Source organism: Dermacentor variabilis, chromosome 6 (genome assembly GCF_050947875.1).
Source record: "Dermacentor variabilis isolate Ectoservices chromosome 6, ASM5094787v1, whole genome shotgun sequence".
NCBI lineage: Eukaryota > Metazoa > Arthropoda > Arachnida > Ixodida > Ixodidae > Dermacentor > Dermacentor variabilis.
This window is the reverse complement of record NC_134573.1, coordinates 40,722,999-40,740,998: the sequence shown is the minus strand read 5'-3', so window position 1 is coordinate 40,740,998 and position 18,000 is coordinate 40,722,999. Positions and strand designations below refer to the sequence as shown.

Here is an 18,000-nt window from a genome sequence, read left to right as displayed (position 1 = left end):
CAGTCACAGTAAGAGTGGACTTTTTTGGGATCATAGAAGATGGATCTATTAATACAGTTCTACTTCTTTTTCTCAGCGATGTCCCCTTAAAAGAGACCCTGCATCAACACTTTTCTTGTATTTCTCAATTGATTTTGATAAAACTTGTGGAGTTTATGTATTTCCGTGTGTTAATTCAAGCTATACATTCAGTTATCTTACACAATAAGTATATTTCTAGAAATTAAAAAAAAATCATAACAAGCTTGAAGGTGGGCTATTTGCTAAACTATATAAGGTGTAATATATGTCAACATATCAAAATGATCTTGAGTAATCTCAGTATGCAGTGGTACAAGCATTATTGCTCTAGACTGATTGGAACCAAAGTTACAGCATGTCAAGCTTTTTGAAAGCATCAACTCATAGTAACACCCAGGAAAATTTATTACTTCTTTAATATTTCTGTCATAATAGTTGCCCATATTATATACCCACTGCAATCTCTATGTGTCTACCTTTCTGACAAACAAATGAATCGTTGTGATAGGATAATAGGATAAGCAGAACCAGAGATATCATCACTACAAAACAGTGAGACCATCAGAAATTCTGTTTTAAGAAAATGAGAAAAACATTCCACAACCTGTTTATGATGATTATAGCAGAGGATAAACCAATCAAGCAAGAATAAATGCTCTATGCCTACTTGGAGCAATGCAACGCATAAAGATAGTTGGGCCAATTTTCAGCTCCCAAGAGCAGGGTCTCCCCTTCCTACAAAGCCCTGAACCATTATCCATCTTTCGCGTGTGTACAACGAAGTATCTCGGCAAGTGTCCATTAAAAATGTCCCATTATCTCGGACCTCATCATTAAAACATCTAGGCATAAATCTTTCAACAAACCTCTCCTGGACTGCTCACATTACCACCGTCTGTGCCAGTAGTTTTCGATCACTGGGTTACCTGCGGCGCAACCTTCGAAACTCACCTACACTTATCTGCAAACTGGCATTTCAAACATTCGTTTGCCCACAGCTTGAGTTTGCCTCTCCGATCTGGTCTTCTCAACAAAATTACTTAATCAACATGCTGGAATCAATCCAAAATTGAGCTGCACGTTTCATTTCCCAGAATTATGACTACCATTCTAGTGTAACTCAAACAAAGCTTCACCTTTCACTTCAGCTGCTAAGTAATTGTCGCGACATAGCCCTTTTGTCATTATTTCATAAGTACGCCCACCACACTAACAAGCACTCTCTACACTTAGAAACGTCATCGCACACGTGGCACAGATTACACAATCACCTGAGCTTCACATTCATCTATGGTAAAACTGAAGCATTTAACTCGTCTGCCATTCCACGTGCCATTCGTCTCTGAAACAGCCTCCCCGATAACATAGTTGCGGAAACTGACCGTGAAAAATTCAAGCACTCACTCAACTTGCTTAACCCTTATTAACCATTGCTATCATACTCATTGTTTGGTTTCATTTTTCCTACTTTTTCCTTGCATTGTAATACGTTTGTTATAAACTTATTGAGTTCCTTTGTATTGTACTCACATACAGCTGTATGTAGCTACAGTAAAAGATAATTAATTAGAATTCTGCGGGGATGCTACGAAAATTCGAGTTATACAAAATTCCAACTAACGGAAGTCAGAAAAAAATCTCTCGATTAAGGCGCGTACACAGTCCGAGGAAGTGTGAGCACGCGCGCATAAATGCTATGTCACGTCGTGAATAACGTCTACACTTTGAAGCACTGACGCAGCCAGTGTAACCGGATGCGGCCAATGCAGTCCGACATGCCCGACGTCGAGATGGCTCTTGCTCCATCCGTGCGTTCGCCATGCCAACTGGTGCGGATGGACAAATGCGTCTCTCTCCAGTCAAGCCTAAACAAAGGGCCGCAGATAGAAAAAGCAACGCTGTGCAGGCCGCGCGGCGACTCGCCCACGTGCTCCCGCGTACTAGCACTCTCCCCATCCACGATGGTGCGGAGTTTGAATTATCAGTGGGGGGGCAGATTTCAGTGTAAATTAGCGGGATGTGTTACATACTGCTTTCAATACACTGCTAGACGGACCGCAGCGGCTACTTCAAGTTATCCGAAATTTCGAACTAATGAGTCATGAATTAACGAGCTTTCACTGTAATATGTTTCTCTAATTTTTCGGCTGTGCACTTGGCAGGTGTTGTTTTTTTTGTACTTTCATACTGTTACGAGATTGTACGTGCTTACTTGATTCTTCGCCACCCTTACTCAGTGCCCGATGTAAGGGCTTTGTAAGATATTTTACAAATAAAATTAGTAAAATTGCACCTTCTGGCTATCTCATCACATCTTGTTCGAACCATGTGACTCGAAACTCTTATTCAACAAGTAATTTGGCGGTGTGCTGAGAATCCACAATTGCCGACACTCCATGCAGGGGTTCGCATGCATGTTGGTCCCTGGGAAACCTGCCGAGCTCCATGAAGTGCCAAGGAACCCCAAGTAGTAGAGAGGCTAGGCGCAGTGCGCAACACATTGGGGCCAACAGTGGTGGTGGGCAAGCTATTTGACAGCGACGTGCAACCCCCGTTGTGCAAACTTGCTGCAGTCGTCATTCAAGACAGCATCGAAACCAAGGCATGCCAAGAAAGAATGGCAGTTTTCAGCATATATTGCACAGGAACACTCGTAACACTTTATCACAGAAGGTCTTAGAATTAGTACCGATTCTACTTTGAATGCAGCAAAACCTTGTTCATTCGAATTTCAAGGGATTGAAAAAAATGTCCAAATTAATCAAATGTTGGATTACCAAGGGTCTCAAGAAAACAATAAAGAAACGCTTACTACATCAACACGCTTTTCTTTGCTGAATGAATCGCAAATCCTGCTTTTATTTTGCACAAAAGCAGTGCAGAAACTGCAATTCTCATCATTTCATGACTAATTAGCACACGCAGCGATAAAGGCCGCGCAACTTCCTTCGCAGCGCGGCTGCAGCGCGTGTCTTTAGAGAGTTCTAGCCTGTCCGGTATTTCAACAAAAGCAGGTGGGTTGGGTGGATTCTCAGATGGGCAGAGGCGTAAGCCACCTGGTGCTGCAGAGCTCAAGCAAACAAAAGACAGAGCTAATATTGCAGTACCCAAGTATACACTACTTCATTGTTGGCACAAATTTTTTGGCAGCATTATAATGGCGAACATGATTATGCCCCTGTCAAAAATTTACAGCAGCAGCGAAGGAGAATGTACTAACCTCTGTGTTTGTCTCATTGAGGTTTGCACCAGCAGGTGACACCACAAATCCAGCTGCTTACCTTTACACTCCCACTTACCCAGCAAACTTACTGCGCTTGACGAAATACTGGACGCACTAAAACACGCTCTTCACTACTGTGCCGCACACATCCCACTATTTTGTTTGCCAGTGAGCTGGTTGCCATCAAGTCGTTCAGCCATAGCAATGCAGCCGGTGCTCTCCATCCTCAACAGCTGTGCACTGAGTAAATGCGAAACTACTGTTTTCCACAACTACTGTGGACGTAACCGTGGCAGCTATCAACGTGATCGTGGACGGCGACATTGCAGTTCTGAAGGCAGGCAGCTGATGCACGCACCAAGTCAAAATGAAACTACCATTCACTCACCAACTGAAGACGAAACTTCGGTCTCTATTGAAGGGATCATGGATGGGAACTATGCAGTTTTGAAGGCGTGCGGCTGACACATGCACCCAGTCAAAACGAAACTACTGTTAGCTGCAAATGAAACCGTGGTGGCTACTGACAGGATCATGGATGGTGACTATGCAGTAATGAAGGCACACGGCAAGCCGCCAATGCGCTGTTATGTGCAGCGATAATCCGAAAAGTAAAGGCGTTAAAGGCACAACTAGGCACAAAGCGTTCCGGAGTTGCAGTCAGTTGTGTATCCTCATATGCTATACGATTTCTGTATATGATTTACAGTTATGACTGCACTGCTTCATTTTAGTTTCGCAGCATTTTTGTTTTTCTTTGGTCGCGCATATGCGATGCTCCGTACTCGCCGAGCTACCGTACTAAAACCGACTGTGTTGTGCTGATCCATGCATTTTTCATTAATCGTCTGACATATACATCAGTGTGCATGCTAGCGACACCTATGAACAAACAAGAGAAATGCACAAGGGTAAGTTACGGCCTCTGAGATTCAAGTGAAAAAGCTTAGGCATGCTGCCCGTTTTCGAAGGATATGGTGGCTACAAGCTGCTGGCGGATTTATTGTGCGGCTCGCGTCTTTCTGCTACAGACTGTGATGTGCTTTTTACGCGGGCATGGGTAATGGAGGCTCCTTGGATCGAGCGCACCTTGTGTTTTGCCGTCTAAGTGACTTAGTGAGGGCAGAACAGGGAGAATTTATCAGTGGCTCGTAGAACCACGAGGAGGGGCCCGCAGAACCCACTTTAAAAACACACAGTCTAGGCAATGACACAGCAGCATTACTCACAGCCAATCTTCTCGCAGTTGAAGCCTGTGCGGTAGTCGTGCTCGGTGGCACGCTCAATGAGTTCGCCATGGTATGGGTTGCGCACAATCCGGGGACGTCGGTAGCCAGGCCGGCACCGACACTGGTAGCCACCACGTCGGAAGCCGTATCCGTGGACTGGTTCACACTGCAAGGATGCGGCATCATATATTGAAGACAATGAGCCAGTCTGACAGTCCTGGCAAGCAAACGAATAAAGGCATTGAGGCGGACATTAAAGAAGATGACGCTCATTTTCATGCATGTTTGTGTCATTCCTCTATGAGCTGCCAGGTACAACATTTTGACACTGAGGATTCGTCCAACCCATGCAGGATTCCTGGTGAATTTCCTGTTAAGTCAGCACAATCAGCATGCCTGGGTAACAACTGCCGCTGCCTTTCCTGACTTCACCTTTTCACTCTGGCGTTTTATAAGGCCAGTGAAAGCAGGCCTTTGAGATGCCCCCTTCAATAATCTGACAAATTGGACATGTTCTGGCTATGTCCGACATGTCTGTTCCATAAAAAAATTTACTCTTAAATAAAGGGTAAAATTTCGGGACTAGCGACACCGAGTTGTATGGCATGTTCACTACAGTGATTGTTGCACTAAACACTCTAGAAGTGTCATCACAGGGAATGGTGCACCACGTGATTGCCAACTAACCTCAGTGGTGTCATTCTTGCAGCGGGATGTCCCAGCAAAGTAGTTGGGCCGGGGATTGCCGCTCCCGATGGGGCACTGGTTGATGTCCAGACGCTCAAAATCCAGCTCTAGGACAGCCACCGCCACGTACCTGGGCGTGCACATGACTTCCAATGACAACTGTGGCTGAGACCAAGCAATATTCCTGACTGAACTAGCAAGGCATTAAATTGCAACAACTGCAGTTTCAGTTTGCTAGTCTTCTGTCATTCAATAATATACAGTAATACCTTGATAATTTGACATTTCGGTTGATTCGAAGAATTCGGACAGTACCTTCATTTTCAATGCAAATTCTACCGGATAATTTGAATAGCCTTCGTGGCTCTATCCGGATAATCCGTAGTTTCCAGCCGGCAGCAATGTGCAACACTTAAGTTAGGGCACTACATACATTTGCCAACCAATTTTCCAGACCTGACAGGGACTGAAAAATAGCCCAAAAAGCTTCTTCAGCCAAAAAAAATGAAAGTTATTTGGCTTAAAGCGACTTAAAAAAATCTATAATAGCGCCCTCCCTCATACTACACTTGGAAGCGATCAGACTTGCTTAGATTTGTGCGAGAGTGATGTCGCCTCCGTATACAGTCTGACAAGAGTGTCACCGCGTTGGCATTTCCTGCCAGCGGAGTTCACCATGGTGATAGATGGCATGATTTCTTTGAACCACTTGGCTCTTGCAAGTGTACTGGAGGTGGCACCGATCACACAAATGCGAAGCTACACAAACGCCCACAAAGATGTGGCAATATCTTCGAGACACACCTGCTGAGTGGACACGCCACGTGCAAAATAGAAACCGAACCTTCAGAAGAAACAAAAAAAAAAAAACCTCATGCATTAAGTGATTCTGACGATAGTGCTGACCTGAAAAAGAAAGAAAAAGTGCCGTCCCCTGGAGCGTTTTGTCAGTCAAGGAAGAGCAGGCATGGCCTCCAAGACCGGAGAATAGCACTCACTCCTATTTTTGATCCCGTGCACCTACCAATCTTAGAGGCTATAGAGCGGGCCACTGAAAGCCAAGCCAGCAAAAATCCAACATGGCAGACTCCAAGAACACGTAGCGTGGCTCGGAATGAGCAATTTGACCTTTGGGGCCTTTGGTCAAAATTGACCTTTGGGGCCTCAATTTGTCTGATAAATCAGTCGCAGAAATGCATTATCAATAGAAACCAGTTATTAAGATAGTGCTGATTATGCCTAAGAACCAAGGCAACGGAATAAAAATTGAGAAAAATTCGCTTTTGGTTAGCGTGGTGGCAGGCAGCAAACCGCTGCAAGTATTTCACCACTTATCACTGATCATGGACGAAGTTCACTGGGGGAGCCACGGTGTTTGCCGCTACCATTTTCCAAGTTTACTGAGACGGCATTTATGAAGGTGGACAACATAAAGAGAAAACCAACACATCTCTTGCATTCATGAGACAAATAATAGGCAAATAACATGAACCGCTGTGGCACCATCTGGCAGGTATAAATCTAACACCATCCGTTAGGCCTAACAGTGTCAAAACACTGTTATTAAGTCCACAATATCCACCAAGTCAGAATTTTTGGAGTCAAGCACCAGCATGCCTGCTTTAGCAGCGGTTATTGATTCCGTGAACATCGTCCGCAGCTTTGTTGAATGCAGCGGTGGTGATCTTTATATGCTACGTGTTGTGAGCGAGGTGGAGAACAGGACACTTGGAGCAGCAAACTACCATGCCAAGCAATCCCGCATCAGTTATTACTTCAAGTAATCTTTCTCGGTCATCAAAAATAAAGGCGATTTATTTTTGCAGCAAGTTCTTGCTTGTTTTCTTTTTTTCTTTTTCTTCATTTTGGTCAATTTGAAAATCCGCTTCATTCGAAGAATTTTCGTGGTCCAGCGACCTTTGAATTATTGAGGTTTTACTGCAGTGTTTTAGCATAATAGCACTGCCATCCTACTGTTTACAATACCGGCTGACAAGAATGAATGATCAAGTATGGAGCTTTAAGGCTCTTGATATTTGCCGCTACCAGCCGACAAGCCAACCAAGATGGTTTCCACCAGTTGCTGTGATTGAGCAACTTAATAACATCACAGTGCCCAGCATGGCTTTGAACCCAATTTGCCCTTGCTACTTGCTCTCCATCAGAACAGCAAGAAATACACAGTAAAATCAGACTTTGCTTAGTCTTATCTCATGACGATGACAAAGGATTGGCAATGTTTTGCCGATACTGAGGTCAACTGTTTGTTTTGACACGGTTAGGCCTAACGGAAGGTGTTAGATTTATACCTGCCAGATGGTGCCACAGCATTTCATGTTATTTGTCTATTATTTATCTCATGAATACAAGAGATGTGCTGGCTTTCTCTTTGTGTTGTCCACCTTCATAAATGTCGTCTCAGTGAACTTGGAAAATGGTAGCGGCATACACCCTGGCTCCCCCAGTGAACTTTGTCCATGATCAGTGGTAAGTGGTGAAATTCTTGCAGCGGTTTGCTGCCTGCCACCACGCTAACCAAAAGCGAATTTTTTTCAGTTTTTATTCCATTGCCTTGGTTCTTAGGCATAATCAGCACTATCTTACCAGATGTTAGTGACTAAAGCTATGGTTTGGTGCCAATTCAACACAGATCTATTCGCAGCAGCTTTACAACTCTAAGAAAGCTGAGACACCACCTCGCCAACAAAAATGAGAGCATGGGGGACAGGCTGAATGGTGCCTACTTTCTACATGGCCACCATTCTTCCAGCGTCACACGTGCGGGCGATGCACCTGAAAAATCAAGTGAGGCACCGTACGGTGCACAAAACTTTCGTCATCATTATGCATTGGATCAATAAGAAAGGTGGCAGTGCCTCTTGAATAACTGAGCAGGCCCAAAAAATCAGTCAGCAACCTTAAACAAATTATTCGTCAGCTAATTAGAGTGTACCAGAATCAGGTAGCACGGATAAGAGGTTATAACAATCCCAGCTGCACTGCGAAGGCAGGTGAGGGGGCTCTTTTTAACTCCGTTCAATTACCGTATTCATTTGAATCTAGGCAGATGGTGTTTTTCAAATAATCATATTCCAAACTCTAGGGTCGGCTTAGGTTCGAGGATTTTAATAAACACGCCAGTTTTTCATTGAAACTGCTAAATATGGTGCATAGTTAGCGCCATCTAGAAAAGTCAGCATCGCAGCCGCTACTAGCCGTGCCAGTAGCCAACCGTACACAAGCGAGGTTGCCATTTTGACCTGTGTCGTGTCGGCCGTATCGATGCGCGACGTGGTGTTATCGCGATGGCACCAAGCAGGAGATACCACTACAGTGCCGCTTTCAAGCGATAAGTTGTGATAGCTGCGGAGGCATCGTCGAACCTTCAAGCCGGGCGGGACATCGGGGTCGACGAGAAAAATGTCCGTCGTTGGAGGGGACAACGACAGCAGCTTTTTGCGTGCGCCGTAACGAGGATGGCATTTAGCGGACGAAACAAAGGCCGTCACCACGAAGTGGAGACAGTTTTGGCCGACTTTGTTCGGACGCAGAGAGCAGCTGCCCTTCCAGTGACAACAGAAGTGCTCCAAGCGAAAGCTAGGGAACTTTCAAGGGAGCGAGGCCTACCGCCAAAGGATCTCAAAGTCAGCCGGGGCCTGCTTCAGAAATTCATGAAGTGCTCTATCTTCAGCTTCCGACATCGCACTTCAATCACCCAGAAGCTGCCAAGCGATTTCGAAGAAAAGCTGATAGCTTTTCAGCGCTATATGCTGTGAAAGAGAGAAGCAGCAGGCTACAGCCTTGGACAAATCAGCAACGCCGACCAGACGGCCGTGTACTTTGATATGCCAGTGGCGTACACCGTGAATGAAAAGGGTGCCAAGGAGGTGAGGGTGCGCTCTGTGGGCTATGAGAAGCAGCACGCAACTGTGATGCTGTGCTGCACAGCTGATGGACATAAACTCCCTCCTTACATGATATTTAAAAGGAAGACATTGCCTGCTCAAGACGACGTTGAATAAGCTCTGCACGTTCAGATTAAATAAATGCTGTTTGCATTTTCTGAACGCTGTCCTCACTTTTTTTGTTCGGCCTACATTTGAGATAATATATATATATTCTTTTTTTTTTTTGGCTTCGGACTTTAGAGGGTTGGCTTAGAATCGGGGTCGGCCTAGATTCGAGTAAGTACGGTAAGCTGGATGGGAAAGGAAGATGCACACCACCCTGCTTGCTCTGGTTCAGTTCACTCTCAGCTGACCGCACGTCTTTCCTATGACAAGATGGATGGAAACAACTTCATTATAAATCCGGCAAAGTTTAACGACCCTGGCTCAGGTCTCCCATGAGGGCACTTTTGAGGCTTTTGAGGCCTCGTCGCGGCCTCTCGGGCTGCTAGACTGCCCACTCTTGTGTCTTAAGGTTGGAGCTGCGCAGAGCGGCGACCCACTTCGACGCAAGAGCCTCCGGAGCTGCTGTCATTTTAGCTGATATTACAGGACATTCCCACAACATATGCGAGAGCGTCGCTCTAGTTGCCTGACATAACTCGCAAAGAGCGTTTTGGTATTGCGCTGGGAAAATGTGGCACAATCGCACCGGACTGGGGAACGTTTCGGTCTGCAGGACAACACATTATATTAGCTAGCAACACATTGAAGCTTCTTGGGTCTCTCTGCAGAGTGGTTCATGGAAGCAAGAAATTTTGCGCGCAATAATCACTGCCCCGTTCTTGCAGTTCGATTTCGCCCGAATTTTACTCTATTCAAATGCATAGGAATTTGCCAGGACCAACAGAGCGGTTCGAATCATCCATCAGTTCGAATTATTGGGATTTCACTCTAACATCACATTTGCACAACTATAATGTTAGTTCTTTATCCATAGATACAGAGAGAAGGAAGGGTCGGAGGTTAACAATGGCCACAACCCATTGTGTTTTGCCAGAAGTGCAGTATGAGAAAGCTCCTCGAGTCATATGCTAAATGATGCTCTAAAAACTGATGTAGGATTTAACTTCACAATGTGATGAGTTGAGCCACATGGGACATTGATGGAAAATCAAGCTGTCAATGACAGGATGTGCGCATGTCTACAAATAATAACACAGCTCTGCACAAAGAAGGGTGGGGGAGCAAATAGAGGGTAATGGGCTCTTTTTGTTCGTTTGCATTCTTGTATCATTGTTCCTGCTGTTACCAACAGCATGGCCCACTCTAGTTGGCTTGCACCACACACTTACATGCACACAACCATAGAGTTTCTCACTATATTACCTAGAGGGAAATCTGGCACTGCTGCACTGTGGTATATACAAGGAAATGCCGGTATATTGCGACTTTGGATTGGCATTTTTGTCGGAGAGCCAGGACACCTTGAAGACGCACCAGGTAAGCAGCGTTTCGTCTGTCACACTGATTCACTTTCTACAAAAACTGCATGCAAAAAGCTGTTTTAGCTTTACTATTATATAAAAAGATGTTTTGTTTAATTATGAGAACTTGTTATTGCATGTACAATTATATGAAACGTAAAAAGCATCAGCAGGCCACTAAAGTAGGAGGACAGAAGAGAAGACTTGCGGTTTCTTTGTAACAGTTTCTCATCTGTTCTTGCTTTTCTTTGCTTGCTTGTGCATTGTAGGTGAGTAAATTTCATTGGAAGATGTAATATGAGTTAATGAAAACCTCTCATGAAGGTTTTAATTTAAGACTACGTTATTTGTGTAGCCATATTTAAATGAAGCCTCTTACAACACCAGCCAACACAAGCCTCGCAGACACATATACCGTCATTCTCATGACGGCACCAGCGCCGCTTAGGAAACTCCCATAGACGGCGGTGCCAGATTTCCCTCTAGGTGTTATAATGAGAAACTCTATGCACAATACCACAGGATGTGATCAACCGTTAGGGATGCCAGAGTTTGCTCAGTGCGCACCCTTTTCAACCCCACAATAGCTATCATGCAAGAAGGCTTACTTGGGGATCTCGATGTGACGCCACTGTGTGTGACGTGGGTAGATGTCAGGTATTGGGGACGTGGCACCGTAGACCCACTTGTTGGATCGCTCACAGTCAAAGTATGGTCGAGACCACTTGACAGGTCCCGGATTGTCTGATGGATCTACATGGGGAGCACATTGTTGCCTTAATTAAACGTAGCACTTCGGATGACCCACAAAAAACAGGCTTCAATCAGTGATGCTGCCCCTATGTAAATGACCCTAGCGATATTATCGCCTAGTCACCCCCAATCAATCACATGCAGTGATATTGATGATGCACTGGCTCTATTTTGCTGTACACAACCTGGCTACTGGTACCTGAGCCCAATTTCATGCGTCTCGCCTGTGCTGTTTTGAATGTTTACTTCTGAGAAATGCAGGAGGTGAAAAGAAAGGTTCAGCAAGAGGTTACAAAATGCATACCTGCGAAAAACGAAATCTTGACGCACACACAACTGAAAAATAAAGTGCGGTCACTGCAGTGTACATGCAGTATATGGGCGCAGCATGTGGCAACCTATAGAACATGTTTTAGTACACGAATCTACAACAAGATGGCAGTAGTAAGAAGTGCAGTACGGTGCTGCCAACCCAAAAGAAAGTCCCTAGATGAAGAGATTTTAAAGACTGTTTATGAAAAAATGTTCACATCTAGAGAAAACTTGTGGAGGAAAAGAAAAGTCACCAGACACTAGAAACCACTGCTACCACGCCATGATGACCGATACATGGAACCGCGGACATGACGGCACATTTTGATTGCAGTCAGCGCAAATTATCTTCAAATTATCATGCGAAGTATAACTGGTACAGCGGCACCTCATTGATACAATCCCTTTATGCCATTTTAGCCATTTTCTACGCAATAAATTAACACAAGAGAAAAAAGTGAAAAACTTCTAGACAAATACTCTGTCAATCTAGCTCAGCTTGATATCTTCCAATAGTGTCCTTTAAAACAAGTGTGCTAAATCGCACTTGTCGAATACCAAATTAGTCAGTCTTACCATGAGCAGGGAACTTATAAGCCATAAAGGAGGAGTTATAAGCCAGAAAGAAAGAAAGAAAGAAATGGAAGACAGGCGGTGACATGCTTCTGAAATTTCCCACACAGGCTTTCCATGACACACATTTTAAAAGCATCTGCTCCGGGCTACGTATGTACAGAAGGATGACGTTGCATTTTAACATGATCAAAGACTCAGCCTAGCTACTTGTGGGTACTTGTCCTGCAAGAAAACACCCAGAATACTAAAACAAGCAACAAAATCGTTGTCATCGCCTGGTGTCACCGGTGCTATGACTTTGGCATGAATGAAAATAGAATTTTTAAACATCTTGCATACATAAACGGATTATATGCTCCTATTTAGTACCCACTTCATTCCACTGTTGTGAAAAAAAAAGAACAGTTAGCCCCCAACATTTTTATGCTGCCCCATGCGGCATGTTTTGCCACATCTCTTTGGGAGAAATGGGTGGGCCAAGTGTGAGAGCAGTGCAGTGATAAGGGCATCAGAAAAGTAACAATCTTTCAACTTGTATTGGGTCAACTTTGCTGCTCCAAGTAAAAACTAAGCAGAAGCAATGAAACAGAGCGGATTACAGCTACTTGATTTACAACTGTAATATATTCGCTCCACTGGGAGGAAGGGAAATGTCTTCACTGTCCAAAGTTTGTAAGCCCATGGTTTATTTCAGAAAAGAAAGACTGCTTTAGAGGAGGAAGATTCCCTTCCCTAGTCCTGCCTGAAGTAGAGAAGGCCGGCGGCCAACGCACCAGCCATGACAGGGACTGGATGCTTGCAGTACTGGGTTACACTCATAGGAGCCATCCGGAGCCGGGGGCCATCTAACTAGTATGCGTGGCATCCGTGGCTAGCGCGCGGCCAATCACTACACGACCATTTACAGACATCCTTTCTTTTTCCTCACTGTACAGTCAAACCCGTTTATAACAAACTGGTCTGTGTGTTAAAAGTAGTTCAAAGCTGTGCAAAATTGCTGAAATGTCCTACAGCGACCTGATTCACGTAGCAGCGTATGTAAGTAACATGCTGTAGAGCACGGTGAGCCGCTTGACAAAAAAGAAATGCTCAGAAAGCATACATGGAACAAGAGATGCTGTTGCGGGCAGTTATATGGAGCAGGTTGTAGGCATGCAGAATTCAGTACAGTAAGCCCTCGTTAACTCGAAATTGTGAAAAACCATAAGATGTTTTAATATAAGCGGAATTTTGGCCTAAGCGAAATCACAAAAATAGAAGCGCTTTGGCCACACACCGACTACATGGAGCCTTTCCGAAATACCGCTAGTAATATCTTAGGTCACTTTTGCACGCGTTAAGCCCTGCGACATCGGCATCGACAGGCAACTGGCACTGTGCCAAGACAGCATACTTGGTGCACAGTCAAGACAATTGATCTTAATGATATATTCGAAGCCAATCATTCAAGCATAACCATTTTCAAACATCTAAAAAATGCTGGCGCTATCGCTTTCTACATCGTAATGAATTCTAGACAATATACCTTCAAAAACCGTGATTGGTGAAGTGCACAATTGTCAAGCCTTTAGCAGACACCTCCGAGTGACACAGCATTTCACTTGTCCATCTTAGTTTATAGAACTTGTAACAGACTACTTTGTTACATGATTATATCTCACAATGTTTTTGCTGTTTTATAAAAAACCACCCTTTATGTAACGTCCCTACAGGGGACTTTTGAGGTAATGAATTGAACTGAACTGAGCATTCACGCCTCATGGTCGAGTGAACATGAAGCTAGCATCCATATCAAGTTGCAATCTTGCTGAAACGCTGTGGGCTTGCATACTGGCTTCTTTTTGAAGCAGTGCAAGGGCTGATTGCGCCTGCTCAAAAATGCCAATCATCTTGCTCAAGATCATCATTAATACGCCATGACCACATTGATGCGCAACTGATAGTGCCCTAAATGAGAGGGGAAAGAAACAAAAAGAGCGACACCCAGCATACCAATGCCACAGAAGCCAGAACAAAGTGACAGCGAACAGCCAGGCAAGTGCACTCAAGCGGTGACTGATAGAAAGAAGCGGGAAAGACGAGCGCGGCCTGGCACAGCATTTCGCTTGGCTAGCGAGTAGCCGCCGTGTAAAACAGTGAGTGCAAGCGACTCTACCTATGCTGCACCACTGCCCTTTTCCTGGTGATTTCGAAGTCGAGATATCTCGAGTGCAGCACAAAAACTTTTAGAAATGATAGGTGAAATACACATGGGTTTAAACCATGGCTGCAACAAAATGTGACTTGACCCATCAAGATATCAGGGTTCCAGTTAAGGAGGGTTTACTGTACAACCATTCAAGGGACAATTTAGTGTGTATGAAAATGACTTAATACCTTTTGCGTGTTCAACATAGAGCGCAATATACTGTACCCAGTTTCACTAGAGAGTTTTAGAATAGGGGCCCCAAAGAAATAGAGTCAAGGCCACTGCGCATGCATGAGACGCAAACTGCGTTTGGGCGTTGCGTTGGGAACGCTATTTCACCGATTTAGCGGGAGCCCATATAGAGGCCCCGAAAGCTTTGCGTCTGCAAACATGGTGGCACCGATTGAAGTGACGGCTCTAACCTAGCACTAAACGGTTTGATTCTTGGTAACGCATGAAGTTCACAAACTAGGAGAAGTGACTGCGGTTATCGCTTTTTCTCAACTAGCTTGTGTTATGAAGATTGATTCATTAGACGCCGCTGATTCTGAATTTGATTGTGGATTTTATGGCTCATAGGCCTAAAACGGCTACGCTTGGCTAAGTTGGTTTGCTCAAAACTAAGCGCAACTAATTGTTTGCTGCTTACAGAATAACCTATAAATTGTAATTAAATGCGAATACACACAAGTCAAAATTATTATTTCCATCATAAAATAGTATATTTTGTTTAATTATTTCAAATAGCTTTTCTTTGACGCTGTAGTGGCGCTGTCAGCGCAAGACGCTATCCGCAAACGTAAAACGCTATTATAAAACTCTTCACTCCTGCGTGCCCCAACGCTAACACCTGCAAAGTTCTATGGGGCCCCAAACTATTGGGGCCCCTATACTAAAACTCTCTATTATTATTTGGGTTTGACTGTAGTAGCTATATGTAGTGCCGGGTCAGACCAGAACCAAAACCCTTCTTTTTAATGCACCTTGAAGCTTAGTGGAGGAAGTCACTAGCTGCTTATTTTCAGGAAACAGAAGGAGGCTTGACTCACCCGGAGGTCCGTGCCACACAAAGGTCTCGTTGGTGCCATTGAAGTGGGTGATCTGAATGGTGTACGTAGTCTTGGAGTCCTGGCGCTTGGTCAGATCTGGCAGCCAGTGGTGGTACCACTCGTTGATGCGGTACTGGTCACTCGAGTAGTTGCGGCTTGGCGTATCCACAGGAATGGCACCCAGGTCCACGGCGTCGATTGTGTTCAACGTTGACGTGCCCTCTAGATGGTACGGGTCATTGAAGTCGTCAGCCCTAAAAGAATGCAAGGCAGCACGTGTGAGCAAAAACACACAGTAGAAGTGGTCATGGCATAACCACAGTAAAGCCCTCACATTTGTCAATAGCTCAGCAAGAACAGCTCGTGCTGAGGAAAGCGAGTGCCCACGCAAGACTGAATAATTCATTCGTGGGGTTCAACATCCTGAAGCAACACTGGAACTATAAGCAACAGCGCAGTGGAAAGCTACAAGTTAATCTTGCCTACTAGAGGTTCTTTACCCCAAGTACACAAGCATTTCTGCAATTTGCCTTAATCAAAAAAGCAGCTACTATGGTTGGGAATCGAAATTGTGACCTTGCACTTAGCAGGAGAATGCTATCACTGAACCACAGCAAACAAGCCTGCACAGAAGAGCATCATTTCTTGCACAACAGCACACAAGCGAAAAATATATGCCATTGATTGTTTGAAAGGCTGCCTGCTAACTGCACATGGTACAAGCTGGTTAGGCCTGCTTTTCAGTCGCACTAAAGCTGAACACAATCAGGTTATGCTGGATGGGTAAATCAGGGTTCCAAAGAATAAAAGAAGAAGAAGGCCAGTTTTACCATAAGCGGAGGCTTGGTAAGCCAGAAAAGACTCAAACACGAAAGAGGTGCAATGACATGACTTTGAAGTTTCCAGCCCTGCTCGTCGCAGGCTTTGACAGCGCATGCTTTGGAGTACTCAGTTGTTAATTAATAAATAAAGATAACATTTCATAATAAAGAAGCCACAGACTTAACACAGCAAGCTTTGTTCATTATTTCTGCACAGCCCAGACATGCAAAAATACGTGGAAATCCATGCTATCACACTGACATGCCAGCTATTCAGTTCGGACTGAGCTGGTCTTATGTATTTTCAGCAAGCAAATGGTTCAGCTCATCATGCATATGGAAAACGTAAAAGGTAGAACTCACATGCAATGTAAAATTAACAGACTTTTTTTTTCTATAACCCCCCAAAAAACAATGATGATGTGGTGGGAATCAACAGCTTATGACTAATGTCTTTGAAGCACAGCAGTGCAATGAATGTTATACAAAGAAGAGAAAAAGGAGAAGAAAGAAACTGGATCAGATAGGTATTTAGTGGGCATGCTCAGTGTTTGGGGCATTTAATATGATCGCACAAGTTATCTGCCATACACTTTGCTCTTACATTCATTTTCTATTTTTCAATGTAGCTCAGACCTTTGGTTAATTTTTATCAGACTGTACTACCATGAGAGGTTCGCCATGTGATCTGCGCCATAATACCTCATGCCGCATTCATTCTGCATGAAACTTTAAGTGCACAAACCAATAACCCTTGGAAAAAAGAAAAGTTTAACACCATGCTTTAGTGTAACACTAGAAGCAAACACTTTAAATTGTTTTCTTGGGCAGGCTATGAGAGATTTAGAAATAAGATTTAGTACAAAAAGAGTCAAAGAGCTAAAGACGAGATATCCAGAGTTTCAAGGTCACATGATAATTGACACTGTCATAATTACGAAAGGTTGTCTAATTCATCGACGGAAGCATGGCAGCTCAGGGTGGCAAGGAGAAAGTGTGCTTTGCTTGCAGTTTAATAAAATGAGAGAAAACAACCAGAGTTAGTTAACAGCGCTGCACAGTAAATGACATAATGATGCCAAACATGTCTGTCTCTAGCCTTTTCTTTTTATTATACTAATTTATTATAAAACAAAACTGAAATCAATGCACTTGCAGGTATACTTCATATACTGTGTGTCCCAGCTATCATGCACCAAGTCTTTTAAAAAGCAAAGGCTTATATCCAGATGAAACAGACTATATGCTGTTAACACCAACCTGAAGTGTTCAGTGTTTCTATACTGTTCCTAATTATTAGTTTGTAATGGTTAATTAATAACTGAATTATTACACTCATGGCACATATACAAACACTAGGTTTTAGAGCATAACCAAAAACCCAACTTTCAACGGTTTTGTTTGTGGCACGCTATCTCCTGCCCTGCACTTTTTTTCTGCATCCAAAGAAAAAGCTCACAACATATTTTAAAAGCCAACCGAGCTTCCCACTTGTGCACCGCCGCAGTGCTGCCTTCTGACACGTGGCGAAAAAAAACTAATTCTGCCCGTGTAATTGACCATTTCAATCATAAACATGAAGTCTAATTTCTTCTTTAAGGTGGCTGCTACATATTCATGGCCATTTTAAGGTTGGCTTCACATGGCAAATTAACCCTTTAATCCCCAAAATAATTCTGGAGAAACATATCAAACTTTATAAGTTTTTTATGTAGTCATAATTTTTTCTATGACATTTTGATTCTGAATATACATTACTTTATTGGT

The 18,000-nt window shown here is 43.9% G+C and overlaps 1 protein-coding gene across 1 annotated transcript in view; it reads right to left on the bottom strand.

Moving 5' to 3' along the window:
- Positions 1–18,000, bottom strand: part of LOC142584751 (uncharacterized) — a 69,629-nt gene that overhangs the window by 35,387 nt on the left and 16,242 nt on the right. Inside the window, exons 3-6 of the mRNA XM_075694979.1 lie at positions 15,413–15,666; positions 11,143–11,287; positions 5,161–5,290; positions 4,474–4,639 (exon numbers count right to left, since the gene is read on the bottom strand). Coding sequence (XP_075551094.1) covers positions 4,474–4,639; positions 5,161–5,290; positions 11,143–11,287; positions 15,413–15,666 — 695 coding nt within the window. The remainder of the gene's footprint in view (positions 1–4,473; positions 4,640–5,160; positions 5,291–11,142; positions 11,288–15,412; positions 15,667–18,000) is intronic.